The 14,832-nt window shown below is 37.7% G+C and overlaps 2 protein-coding genes across 3 annotated transcripts in view; one reads left to right on the top strand and one right to left on the bottom strand.

Annotated features, from left to right (window-relative positions):
- The window catches only part of LOC127411583 (reticulon-4-interacting protein 1 homolog, mitochondrial-like), a 180,361-nt gene extending 169,010 nt beyond the window's left edge, over positions 1–11,351 (top strand). Inside the window, exon 9 of the transcript XR_007892310.1 lies at positions 11,278–11,351. The gene's annotated coding sequence lies outside the window, so the exon portion shown is untranslated. The remainder of the gene's footprint in view (positions 1–11,277) is intronic.
- On the bottom strand, positions 3,160–14,183 carry LOC127411585 (L-threonine 3-dehydrogenase, mitochondrial-like). 2 transcript variants are annotated; one of them, XM_051647280.1, is made up of 9 exons: positions 13,985–14,183; positions 13,636–13,796; positions 12,777–12,819; positions 8,768–8,838; positions 8,374–8,523; positions 8,042–8,214; positions 6,106–6,196; positions 5,625–5,894; positions 3,160–4,924 (listed from the first exon to the last, which is right to left on the bottom strand). In XM_051647280.1, the coding sequence occupies exons 2-9, from the start codon at positions 13,784–13,786 to the stop codon at positions 4,779–4,781; spliced, it is 1,095 nt and encodes a 364-aa protein (XP_051503240.1). In that variant the 5' UTR covers positions 13,787–13,796; positions 13,985–14,183; the 3' UTR covers positions 3,160–4,778. The 2 variants fall into 2 exon arrangements, with proteins under 2 accessions (XP_051503240.1, XP_051503241.1); XM_051647281.1 differs by having other exon boundaries at positions 13,636–13,793.
- Positions 14,184–14,832: the final 649 nt, after the last annotated feature.

Below are 14,832 nucleotides of genomic sequence, written 5' to 3'. Positions count from 1 at the left end.
ATAGGAAAACTTACATTTGTGAACATGGAATTTTGCCATTAAAAGAATAAAATGTATTATATAAATCTGACTGTGCTTGTCTCTACAATTCTCCAGAAGACAATAAATGTTTCCAAAACAGCACAAATTGGCTTTGTGAGTTAAGGGAAAAACAAATATTTCCTACATAAGAACTTACTATAGTAGGTAGGGACCATTGTTGAATGTTACTTCTTTTCTGATGTCTAAACAGCATACAGATTTCAGGAGATACTGCACCAACAACTTTTGCATTGTCCCCTGGTGTTAAAGGAATTTTATACTGTGCCAAAAACTCATTGTAAGTGAAAAGAAAACCATTTAAATTAAATAACTGATCCACCAATATGATGCCATTATCAAACCAATGTTTCAGAAACAACGACTTGCGTTTATATAATATATCCTTATTGTTCTTATATAATACTTATGTGGTGAAAAGTTATGCTTGAAAATCAAGGTCCATGATAAAATGGCCTGGCAATGAAATTCAGATAGTTTTACTGGTATGTTATCAATATTATAATTACAATTTAGAAAAAAATGTGTATTACCAAGATTAGAAAGTATATGGGAGGGGATAAAGTTCCAAATGGAGTAAGGATTTCTAACAATCTGACTAAGCCAATTAACTTTAAATGTATTATTTAACATTTCAAAATCCAAAACATTTAGGACACTATTTTCATATGAATTCATTATAATTGTTTTCTTTATGTAGTGTATTTTGTTTTTCCATATAAAGTCAAACAGTATTTTATTAATCTCTTTACATAATTTTTTATTAAGATGCAAGGCCACTGCTGCATAGGTCAGTCTAGAAATACCCTCAGCCTTTGTAATTAAAACTCTGCCTCTTGAAGAAAGATCCCTCATAAGCCATTGATTTAATTTCCTTTTAGTTTTTTCAACAGTAGGATTGAAATTTAGTAAACACCTTCTGTGCTGATCTTTAGTAATGACTATTCCCAAATACTGAACCTCATTTTTTAAGGGAATACCATAACAAGATGCTTCAGAACATTCCTTGATGGCCATAAGCTCACATTTAGCCAAATTTAAGTATATACCAGATGCCTTTGAAAATTCGCCGATTAATTCAGTAGCCATATAAATCTGGTTTTCGTTTTGAATGAAGAGTTTAGTGTCATCGGCTAACTGGGTTATTTTTATCTCTCTATCAACGATAGTGATACCTTTCATTGGACTTGATTTAATATGAGAAGAAAGAAGCTGACTCACTAATAGAAAGAGGTATGGAGAGACAGGACACTCCTGCCTAATTCCTCTAGTAATATCAAATCAAGTGGAAGTGCCATTTAGTAACTTAATAGAATAGTTGCCATTTTTATAGAGGGTTTTAATTGCTGAAGAAAAAAAATACCAAAATCAAATTTCTTAAGCGTGTCAAAGATGAACTGATGCTCTACTGAGTCGAATGCTTTATAAAAATCTAAAAATAGTATAAACCCATTATCACTAATCAATTCTGAATAGTCCAGGACATCCAAAACTAATCTTATATTATTTGTTATATGCCGATTTTTCATAAATCCCGATTGTGATTCATCAATTACAGGATCTAAAACCGTTTTCAATCTTCTAGCTAAAATTAGGGCCAGCAATTTATAATCATTGTTTAATAAACAGATAAGGCGCCAATTATCAATATACAGTTTGTCTTTTTTTATTAGGGAAGCAATGTAATTAAACCTTGTGTTAGAGTGGGTGGAAGAAACTGCCTCTCAATGCTTTCAACAAATACCTCTACAAGAAAAGGAGCCAATTGTTTGGAAAATTACTTATAGAATTCTGATGTCAAACCATCAGTACTTGGTGATTTGGAATTTTTCAGATGGTTAATTGCATCCGTCAATTCAGAAATTGTAATAGGTTTATCACAGGTGTCCTTTCCGGAACTGCCTTTGTGAATTTGAGCAGTTTTGCTAGTAGTGTAGTGTTTTATATAATGTTTTACTGCATAATGTTGTTGTTTACTACTGTTGTTTTTGCCCGTATGTTTGGTTCACTGATGCAATTAGGAAATTAACAGATCACTTTCAATCTGTGACAACTGACAAAGTAAAAATGTAAAGCTATTACTACCTACATATCTATCATTTTACCATTGTGCCTATTTGAGCCTATTGCTTTTATTTGCCTTAAAAAATTTTTTTAATTCAGTCAAGGAGCAGAAGTTGGTTGCAAGAAACCCCTTAAGTTAAAGGAAAATTTCACCCTAAAATGGAAATTCTCTAAAATAATTTACTCACCGTCATGCCATACCAGATGTGTATGACTTCCTTTCTTCTGCTGAACACAAATGAAGATTTTTAGAAGAATATCTCAGCTCTGTAGGTCCAAAAAGCACATAAAGGCAGCATAAAAGTAATCCATACGACTCCAGTGGTTAAATCCATATTTTCAGAAGCGATATGATAGGTGTGGGTGAGAAACAGATCAATATTTAAGTCCTTTTTTACTATAAATTCTCCCTGCCCAGTAGGTGGCGATATACACAAAGTATGCTAATTGCCAAAAACAGATGTGAAAGTAAAAGTGGAGATTGATAGTAAAAAAAAAGGAGGGAATTAAATATTGACCTGTTTCTCACACACATCTATCATATCGCTTCTGGAGACATGGATTTAGCCGATGGAGACATATGGGTTACTTTTATACTTCCTTTATGTGCTTTTTTGAAGCTTCAAATTTTGGTACCCATTCACTTGCATTGTATGGACCTACGGAGCTGAGATAGTCTTTTCAAAATCTTCAGTTGTGTTCAGCAGAAGAAAGAATGTCATACAAATCTTTTATTTTTGGGTCAAATAATCTTTAAAAGGAAACCCTTAGCCTTACAATTCTAACTTATTTTTTATTTTATTTTTCATTATTATTATTATTATTATTATTATTATTATTATGATATTGAGGGGTTTCTTGCAACTGGGCCAAGAATTTTGGAATATTAGTGCTTTGTCCTTGGTTCTAACTTGCTTACCTCTACTTCCCTTCTCCTACTCATTTTTCCTGTTTATTTATTTTTTCTTCATATTTTCATTGTTTACTTGTTTTCAAAACAAAACCATGATTCATTTTAAAACAACACTGAAAAGATTCACAAAGTCTATGCTGTATTAAAGCAATTTATTTAACATGCACTTCAATTTTCCACCAGTTCTGAATTAGATTAATTAGAAACAGTTGAGGTTATATGATGCTGAAAATTAAGGCAGTTTCACCACTTATACACAATATCCATTTGTTTGGAAATTACACTCTGTTTAGGGAGTCATTCTTCATTGAATCTTTGTTAAAAGTCATTTTTCAATTGTCTGCACTAGTGTAGAGAAAGCAGACTAAGACTTTTGGACTTTCAGGCAAAAAATATTTATTCTATGCATACTCTATTGCAAAGCGGCTTTGTGTGTTTTATCCAGTTCTAAGTAAATTAAAATGTAAAAATATAAATTAACTAAAATATCATTAAATTAACAGGCCTCTTTGGCTCACAGTTTCTAGTAATACATCAGCAATGCTGAGTGATTAAGTACTTAATTCACACCACTAAACTATAGATTGTGATTCCAGGACTTGTCATCACATCTAAATACAGAGGCCTCTAAATGAATAAAGCCTATACAGAGAAACGTGGGTTTTTACCAAACCTCAGGCTCAAGCAACTGTAAATGTCCCTCTTTCCAGCCGACATCTGAAAGGCATTATCACCTTTTGATTCATACTAAAGCTGTTACCGGTTTAAAACCTTTTCTGCTCATGTCTGTGGTCACAATGACACAGTCTCTTCAATTCCTAATAAACACAATGCATGGAGTGGTCTAGAGCAAAATTTAAAAGAGACTAATGGTCCTTGCTACATTAATTAATTAACTGTGGGGACAAAGCAGATTTCACCCCTTCCACAAAGAATGTTCTTTGGTTAGAATTAGGGAAGCAGTGTTTAAGTGATGCATCGGACTATTAAATATAGTTTGTGGTTTCTCTAAAATTGTTCTAAAATAAATCTTAAACACCTTGTATCTATAATGTGTGTACTGATCATGAATATTCTTTTCAATAATTCATTTTAAACATTTTGTTGTTATTGGGGGTTCTATATTTTCCCAACTTTTACAACTTACAACTATGTAAGTGTAGACCACAGAAAAAAGTGAAAACGGACATAAAAGATCAGATTTTTTGGTATATCTGACTTAAATCCATTTTTTGTAGTCTCAATGGGAAAAAAAACACATGAAATCTGATGTTTACAAACCACATCAATGTGGTTTGAAATCTGATTAAAATCTGATTTTCTCAAACGTGTCTCCTGAACAGTCAGATCTGATTTCAAGCATTATTTTCTGTCATTTGGGCATCGATTCGTATGTAACATCATAAAAAGTATGCAACATTGTATGGAGCTATGTCTGAGTACACTTATTTTCACAAACATTCCTCATAAAGTGAACTATATGACTATTTAGACTGTGTGAACAAAGTCATTGAGTCTCCTGAGCAGTAAGAAAACCTGACAGTTTGAGCATATATGAGTTTTACTGTTGGTGTACATGTTTTCTTCACAAGAATAAGTTTGTGGAGGACTTTCAGCATTAGCAGCTCTCTAACTCATGGAGAGTCCTGGACTGAAATAAAAAAAATAAAAAAAAAGAGTTTGGAAATGTAGTCTCTCTCCAGTGATTGGAAAGGGGATCCAAAATGCTGGTGATCCTTGTTTCAGCCCCTCAGAGTACCTGCTAGCTGACAGGTAGCCCTTCATTGGTTCTCTTTTCATGGATATTGGCTAGCATGTCTGTGACCATCTCTGACAGACCGTATGAAGGCTTCCAGCCCCAATCCTGACGTGCATTAGAGTCATCAAATCGCACTGGCCAGCTGTCCGCTATAAAAGGAAAATAACACTTGGATCATTCTGTTAATATTGTTGTATGTTTGGATATGAAAAGTTGTGATGAGACGTCTGGATACACATTATTTGTACTAATTCTGAAAAATCTTCTTTTTTTTTTTTTTTTTTTTTTTGGTGAACTATTTTCAAACCACTCAGTAATGCATTTTGTCTCACACTACTGACAAAATGTGTAGAGTGTAATTTTTGCTCCACTAGCAGCACAAAACGGAATAGAAAAAAATGACTGTTTTCAACACCTGCACAAACACTTCCACCACCTGCCCTTGGTCATATGGGATAGGAGAAAGTAAACATCACCTTTAAAGGGATAGTTCATCCAAAAATGAAAATTCTCTTATCTTATCAATGTTAAAATACTTTCTCACATCCCAGCTTAATATGCAATGACAACTATAATTAAACCATTCATAGACTGATTTCCCCGAAAAGTGCAAAGACTGTGCCTCTGTGGCACGCTGACACATTGATCTGACTGTAAGTTTGAATCAGGACTATCTGTTTGTTCAACCAATGGCAGATTGAAAATCTGTTTGAAAACAATGTTTATTTTTGCCACTCTGTTTGCTGATGCTAGTGTCACAGAAATGACACAGCTTTAATGAATTCATTCATTTATTAACTCATTCACTTGCTTTTTTTCATCTCATTCTGTCACTGATGCCATTCTTACCGATTGCCTGCCGGATGGTATCAGGATTGTAGGTGACCCTCAGGTGGGGCAGATGTTTGCGGATCTCTTCTGCCACTTCCTCAGGTGTGAAGCTCATGGCTGCGATGTTATAAGTACGTAGGGACAGTCGGCTTTCAGGGGCCTGCATGAACTCTACAGTGGCTCTGTGACAGTCAGAGATGTGCATCATGGGAAGCAGAGTGTTGGCACGCAAGTAACATTCATGGTGGCCTGTGCTGAGGGCATCATGAAATATCTGGACAGCATAGTCTGAGCGGAGAGAGGACGTTTGTGATTAGATAGGTTAGATTTAATGCGTTTTTTTGTTGTTGTTTTTTTTTGTGTTTTTTTTCTGGGTTTGGGAGCAAATACATCACAAAGGTAAGAATGAGTGGGGGAATGGAGAAGTGTGTGTTTACTGTATGTCCTACTGAAGGTGACTTTGTGTCTGTAATTGAGGAAGTGGATGGTGGCTGGTTACCAGTAGTGCCTCCCCCTGGCTTGGTGTTGGCAGAGACGACTCCAGGATACCGCAGGCATCGGAAATCCAGACCGTATTTATGGTGGAGATACTGATCCAATAAGAACACAGTTAGGATGTTGGCATATCATAATTACACATCACCATTAGAATTATAATATTGATTGTTTTGTTATATTAACACACATACAGAGGCCCCAAAAAGTATTTGGACACTTTTGGACACATGAATTTTGAGGCACTTGTTAAATAAAAAAATAGCAAGTGGCATCTGCAAACAACTAATGCTGTGACTTTTCTCAAATCTAACTTCACTTTTACATTCATTTTTGCAATTACCTTTGACCAACTGGTCCTAAAGTTTTTTTTTGTAGATGCACAAAGTGCAGTCAAGTTCACACAGGTGTTCTGACAGAGTAACCACTGGTGTAGTTCAGCACATTAACAATAGACATTTCCACTACGTTTCACAAACAGAAAATGTCTAAACACTTTTGCCTCAATTTTGAACTATATATCTATTGTTTTATGTGGTGGATTGGTTTAAGGACAGGCACTGGACGGGTGGTAGGCAGAGTTTGTTAGCTTGTGTTTTATCTAACAGAGAAGAGGCCTTGGAAGTAGGGTAGGTCTGCTCATGGGGAGGGATGTATAGAACCCTGGTTGTAAGGTATATCTTGATGGGAAAGGAGGAATGTCTTTATGGGAGAGCAAGAAAGAGAGGCAATCGAGAGGATCCGGTGTCCAGCTGCAGGGGGTGGCAGGGAGACGTCCCTGACTGCTGCCCCGCTACCAGGAGATGTTCTGGGATTAATGGGGCAAAACATCACTGATAGGTGGCTCCCAGCTGATGATCCCATAGCTGGACAACTGAAGGCACCGGCAGAGGTGCGGCAGGCAGTAATGCCCAGCAGGTTTAGACATTTATATGTGCATCTGAGTAATAAAAACCTAACAAACATATTTTTAAACAAATTTAATTTTCTTGAAAAGTGTACTTGTGCTGGTTTGATTTGTTTCATATAAGGTGAAGACATTCATACATCTTTAAGTGAGACTTTAGTGTCCATATATTTTTGGGGCCACTGAACAGTTTGAGTCCTACTGTATGTAATAAAGAGTTCACATCAAGCTAATTAAGGCTTAGTGGAGTGATCTTAAAGGGGTAGTTCACCCAAAAGCAAAAATTATCTCATAATTTACTCACTCTCATGCCATCCCAGATGTGCATGACTTTCTTTCTTCTGCTCAACACAAACGAAGATTTTTAGAAGAATATCTCAGCTCTATTGGTCAATACAGTGCAAGTGAATGGTGGCCAGAACTTTTAAGGTCCAAAAATCATATAAAGGCAGTATAAAAGTAATCCATACAACTCCATTGGTTAAATCCATGTCTTCTGAAGCGATATGATAGGTGTGGGTGAGAAACAGATCAATATTTAAGTCCTTTTTATAATATAAATATCCACTTTCACATTCTTCTCTTGTGTTTGGTGATTCACATTCTTTGAGCATATCACCACCTACTGGGCAGGGAGGAGAATTTATAGTAAAAAGGACTTCTTTATATCATATCACTTCAGAAGACATGGATTTAACCACTGGAGTTGTATGGATTACTTTTATGCTGCCTTTATGTCCTTTTTGGAGCTTCAAAGTTCTGGCCACCATTCACTTGCATTGAATGGACAAACTGAGCTGAGATATTTTTCTAAAAATCTTTGTTTGTGTTCTGCAGAAGAAAGAAAGTCATACACATCAGGGATGGCATGAGGGTGCATAAATGGTGAAAGTATTTTGGGGTGAGCTATCCCTTTGACTCCTGCTAAAATTATCTTTAACACAGGCTTTACACAAGCTGCTGATATCTGGAACACACTTCAGTTATTTTCCCAGACAAATAAAACATAAGTAGCAAAAACATAAATCTTTACTTCCCCCATCAGCTCTGCATGGACTTTGGAAACTCCATATATGGTGCGAGGTCTTTGTATACAGAGATCAGGAGCCGGGTCACGGGGAGACGAAGGGCCGAATGCTCCAATGGTACTGGGCACAAACAGTCGCAAGCAGTTCTCCAGCGCCAGATCTAACACATTATGCAGACCTAAAGAAAAAAAGGGGTGGGGGGGGGGGGGATCAGAACAGGAGCAACAGGAGAAGGAGAGAATGTGGACGTCAGGGATAGTGGACACCTTAAGTTGTAAATTACTTTAGTCATGTCACATAAATGCTTAAAGCATATGTGACTACTGAGTGTTCCCACCTGTGATGTTAATGGTGCGCGCGAGAGCTACATTAGCTTCCCCGATTGCACTCAGCAATGCACTGTAATGCACCAGCCAGGTGATTCTGTTATTTACAACAAGCTCCCTCAGGTTTTTATAGTCCAGCACGTCAGCATACACAAACGGACCTGTGAGGAGAATCTCGTCAGACGTTGGATGTTAAATGAGAGCTTTAGTGACAGGCTACTTTTCGCAGTGTTCTTGGAAAACTGAAATTGGAGAACCACATGAACTCCAATAAATGAACTAGAACTCTAAATGTAAACTTTAATAGACAGTTACAGCACCTGACTGTCCATGTGGCTCTACATATGTTCCATCTGATATAACCTCCTGCCCATATCAGAGTCTTATATCTGAAAGTCAACATACCCATCTCATATACCTCAGCAGGAGGCCTCCTAATGTCCGACAGGATGATGTTTTCCTTGCCATATTGCTGCCTAATGTAAAAGGAGTTCAGTATGAGAAATAGCAAGCAATTCCTGAAAAAATGTTAATGTGTTATATACACCGGTGGACAAAAGTTTGGAATAATGTACAGATTTTGCTGTTTTGGAAGGAAATTGGTACTTTAATTCACCAAAGTGCCATTCAACTGATCACAAAATATAGTCAGGACAATACTGATGTAAAAAAACAGCACCATCACTATTTGGAAAAAGTCATTTTTGAATAAAGATAAAATCTTAACAGGCCCCATTTCCAGTATCCAATCACTTGCCATTATATCAAACACATTTGAAAGCTATTTGGTTCGTTAAATGAAGCTTAACACTGTCCTTGCGTTTGTTTTTGAGTTGCCACAGTATGCAATAGACTGACATTAGGTCAAAAATGGCAAAAAAGAAACAGCTTTCTCTAGAAACTCATCAGTAATCATTGTTTTGTGGAATGAAGGCTATACCATACTTGAAGATTTCATACAAAGGTGTACACTACAGTCTTCAAAGACAAAAGACAACTGGCTCTAACAAGGACAGAAAGAGATGTGGTAGGCCCAGATGTACAACTAAACAAGAGGATAAGTACATCAGAGTCTCTAGTTTGAGAAATAGACGCCTCACATGTCCTCAGCTGACAGCTTCATTGAATTCTACCCGCTCAACACCAGTTTCATGTACAACAGTAAAGAGAAGACTCGGGGTGCAGGCCTTATGGGAAGAATTGCAAAGAAAAAGCCACTTTTGAAACAGAAAAACAAAAAGAAAAGGTTAGAGTGAGCAAAGAAACACAGACATTGGACAACAGATAATTGGAAAAGAGTGTTATGGATCTTAACCCCATTGAGCTTTTGTGGAATCAACTAGACTGTAAGGTGCGTGAGAAGTGCCCCACAAGACATCCATATCTATGGCAAGTGCTACAGGAAGCGTGGGGTGAAATGTCATATGAATATTTGGACAAACTGACAGCTTAAGTGCCAAGAATCTGCAAAGCTGTCATTGCTGCACGTGGAGGATTTTTTCATGAGAACTCTTTGAAGTAGTTTAAGAAGTTCTGAAAATGTTTTTCAAATTGTAATAGTAATTTTTCATGTTATTAATGTCCTGACTATACATCGTGATCAGTTGAATGTCACTAAAATAAAATACCAATTCCTTTCAATAAGAGCAAAATCTGCACATTATTCCAAACTTTTGGCTGCCAGTGAATACAGTATATATATATATATATATATATATATATATATATATATATATATATATATATATATATATATATATATACATACTGTTTATACATGGCCATGTATAAACAGTATGCCCTATATATATATGCCCTATATATATATATACTGTATATATGTGACAAGGAGGAGGGCATGTCCGGGCCATGAGGCCGCACGCCCGGTGCTGAATTGTCCTCATCAGCTGGGAGGGGGATAAAGACGAGCCGGAGGCACCAGTTAGAGAGAGAGAGAGAGAGACACACACGTGGACGCTGTGTGTGTGTCTGTGTGTTTATGTTTGTTTAAGTTCAGTTATGTCATTATGTTTGACTGTTCTACCGGTTCCCGCCTCCTCCTTGCCTGTCCTGTGAACCCCGATACATTGGTGCCGAAACCCGGGAAGGAGGAGGGAGGTGCTGTCATTGAGTCCTCGCTGCTGCCGTCCACCAGGAAGCGGAGGAGCCGAGGCTGACCACCAGGAAGGGGAGGAGCCGTTACCATTCGCCAGGAGTCAGAGGACTAGCTGCCATCCGCCAGGGGAGGAGTGGCTGTCATCCATCAGAGGGCGGAGGAGTGGCTGAGGACCAGGCGACGGCGTGTCTGGGGACCGGCGAGCGAGTTTTTCTCTATCTCTCCTCTCTCTCTCTCTCTTTCTGTCTCTCCTCCTCACTGTTTCCCTCTCCCCTCTCCCTCCTCTCACCTCTCCCAGGGCTCCAGAGAGGTGGGGAAGACCTGCCGGCAGAAGGACGGATGGAAGGGCAACACCGGTGGTTTCCCCAGCCTGAATCGGGCGGTGGAGGGCTGTGAGGACGCACACCCGGCGCTGAATTGTCCTAATCAGCCGGGAGGGGGATAAAGGCGAGCCGGAGGAGCCAGTTCGAGAGAGAGAGAGACACATGCGTACACTATGTGTGTGCGTCTGTGTGTTTATGTTTGATTAAGTTCAGTTATGTCATTGAAATTATGTTGAATGTTCTGCTGGTTCCCGCCTCCTCCTTGCCCATCCTGTGAAACCCGTTATAATATAAAATGAACCTTTATATATATATATATATATATATATATATATATATATATATATATATATAGACACACACACACACACACACAGTGTTGGGAGGGTTACTTTTGAAATGTATTCCACTACAGATTACAGAATACATGCTGTATGTATTTGTAATTTGTAACGTATTCCGTTAGATTACTCAAGGTCAGTAACGTATTATAAATATTTTGGATTACTTCTTCAGCACTGGTAGATTTTTTCACTTGTTTTGACTATAAAAACTCTGCCAGTACAGTAAGACAAAATACACATGTTAAAAAGACATTCTCTGAAAAACCTAAATATCTTATGTAGTGTTGTTTCTAAAATAAGATAAAACAAATTGATCTTGTTTTAAGGATTTTTAGATATTTTTATAGGAAAACAATACAAAAGTTATTATCAAGAATACGGTTTTGCCCTAATATCAAATGTCTTACTAGAAAAAAAGAAATTATGATCCAACGTGAATTTTTTTGATAAAAAAATATGATTGTGCCTGGTAACGTGCATGTAAAATGGCTAGAAATAGCATTTTAGCTTAGAGTAAAGCTGACAATTTACACAAGGTTTATTTATATTTCTTTTGCTCAAAACTTACTTCAAACTTACTTCTCTGTCTGCTCGTATGAATGTAACACATCATAAGAAAGTGTTTCACTGCTGTTCAAATGCAGTTTGGATCACATCATTTATATGTATAAATGTTTTCCATCTGAAAGGACTAAATATTAAATGAAACAAATGACAATAAAATGCAAAGTAATCTCTTCAGTAATCAAAAAACTTTTTGAATGTAACTGTATTCTAATTACCAATGATTTAAATTGAAACTCTAGTGGAATACAGTTACTTATATTTTGTATTTTAAATACGTAATCCCATTACATGTATTTTGTTACTCCCCAACCCTGTATATATATATATATATATATATATATATATAACGGGAGCCAGCTGGTACGTGATAGCTGTGCGGTATGTGTAAACCTCACTCCCCTGGCCTCAAGAGGCGCACTAGAGACTGACGCTAGAGGCTGTAGACTTTAGCCTCCTTGTTAGCACACCCGCCTCCCATGCCTGCTGATACTGGTTCAAATCTTGCACAAAGCGGGTCAAGCAGGACTGGTTACAGTGGTGCCATTGACCCAGATGGGAGTGAGTTTTAGGGGGGTGAGTGTAACAGGAGCCAGCTGGTACATGATAGCTGTGTGGTATGTGTAAACCTCACTCCCCTGGCCTCAAGAGGCGCACTAGCGACTGACGCTAGAGGCTGTAGACTTTAGCCTCCTCGTTTGGCGTGCTCACCTCCCATGGCAGATGACTCCAGTTCGAATCCCACTCGGAGCGGGTTGAGCAGGACTGGTTACATTTATATATATATACACACACACACATCAATAATGTAATGAAAAATGAAATTCCGGGGAATTCATGTAAATGGCAGATTGTTTCTGCTCAAATTTACCGTAAAAAAAATAAAAAATATTTACATTTAAATTGTGTTACATTTACAAAGCAGATTCAGTATTTATGCAAAGCAAAGCACACATCCAAACTATGCAAAGTTATATTGACAGTCTGTTCACACAACTGGCACTTTTTTCAAAGAATTTCCCCACACAGCAGCAGAAGCGCTGAATCTTTCAGAGCTGCTCACTAACCTCAGCATTTGAGCCAGTCCAACTCCAAGCTGTCCCAGACCACCTTTAAACAGAAGAAAACACTTTTAACAATGAAAGGAGCCAAAACATATTAAAGAAACAAACATCCTAAAACTGAAACTGCACCCACCAATCAATGCCACATAGGACTTCCAAGAAAGCCAAATAAAAGTGTTCTATCTACATAAGTATGAATGGAAAATATTACTAGAATATCTATTTTATTTTTATTACACAACCTTATGCTGGAGGTCAGAAGAGAATGCACAATGACATATAACATGATACCACACTGTACATGAGAAACATCAACCATGTGTAATCAACCAAAACAACAGTTCAGATTGCAGTAACTGATATTTAAGTAAAAAAGTAGGTACTGAGGCTATTATAAAGAATTTGGTTGACGCTCAGAACCCAGATGTTCTATAGTCTAGTTATTATGCACTTTAAATCAATGCACAATGAAGCATAACTGTTTATTCAAGAGTGAAACGCGGACAAATAGCAGAGACAGTTTCATAAACAGGCGCAAGTAACCTTTAAATAGATTCCGTGATTGTTATTGTCCAGACATTTTTCAGCTTCACTTCGACTGAAAATCCATTTACTCACTCTTTACACGCTACTGCACAGACACAAAACAACCACGCGCTCCATTGTGCGCACGCGGAGCGCTTTTAACACTGTTTACTCCCAACCTATTGTCGTGGAAATCAATAGAATTGTCTCTTACTGTAAGAGCCACTGAAAACAAGCACAGAAGACGTGATGGAACTGATGACTATTTCCACCAAACAATAGAGTTTGAGCTTAGGTTTGCTATACGTTATTTAGACAGTTGGAAAACAAACAGCACCTGTGATGAGGACGCGAGGACTGTCCGTAGGGGGCTCGGAGGACTCATCATCGCTCGGCCATCGGTTGATCTGACGCGGCGACAAGCTCATGCCACGGACCGGCCAACCTTTACACAGCGAGCGGACACACACCCGAACACCTGACAGCATGTCTTCTCTACTGTCAGTTTAAAACATGTAATCAGACATCAAACTGAATCTAGAATTCACGGTTTAGAATAGCACATAATAATCACAATTTTACTTTGATTTTCCTTTTGTAAAAACTGATACAACTTTACCTTCAAAGAGGGAGCTTATTAATAAATGATCAATGTTTAAAAAAGAGGATCACGCGCATCATCTTACCTTCTCAAAACTTCACGATATGAAGCACGTGTACTGCGGCAAAATCACAACATTGCTATCGTGTATCCGGGTGTGGAAAATTAAATAAGTAAATAGCGCTGATAAAAGGGATTTTCATGGTATTTAACCGTTAGAATTATGAGATTACTTTCCGATTGGTTACTTGGGGAGCGCATCGAATGTCCATTGGATAAACAAGCGGTCGTGGCGGTGAATGCTGGGAAATGTAGTTTTACTCCCGTCGTTCTGAGCTATGTTGGCACACGCGGTCGCGTGATAGTGACTACGGTGTCCATTAGCGCTACAAGAGGCCAAACTTGCTGACGGGCTGCCCACGCCGGATTTTATTGTGTGGCTGAGTTTAGCTGAGCTGGGGCTTTACTCTGGGGACTTCATTGGCCAGAGAGATGTTATTGTTTGTTTGTTTTGTGTGTGTGTGTGTGTGAGTTTGAGTGGTTTACGAGGACTTTGTTTTAAGTAACAAACGGTAATTACAAGGGTATTTTGCTATAAATGTGGTTTATGAGGACATATCTAGTGTCCCCATAATTCAAATCGCTTAAAAAACACGTTTTTTTGTGAGGGTTAGGTTTAGGGGATATAATCTATAGTTCGTACTATGGACAGTCCTCATAAGGATAGCTGCACCAACATGTGTGTGTGCGTTAACCAATAGTGTGTAGTAAAATAACACATTTATGTTTATACTTTCAGATAAAACAGCATGCTTCGTAAGCTAGGCTAATATAATGCAGGTCTAACTATAAAGGAAATCTGGCTCATAACACATAATAAAACTACTTAGCTGCATCGTTAATTCATTATAAACCGTGTCGAAATAGCAAAAA

Source organism: Myxocyprinus asiaticus, chromosome 20 (assembly GCF_019703515.2).
Source record: "Myxocyprinus asiaticus isolate MX2 ecotype Aquarium Trade chromosome 20, UBuf_Myxa_2, whole genome shotgun sequence".
Lineage (NCBI taxonomy): Eukaryota > Metazoa > Chordata > Actinopteri > Cypriniformes > Catostomidae > Myxocyprinus > Myxocyprinus asiaticus.
This window is presented reverse-complemented; position numbering and strand designations above follow the sequence as displayed.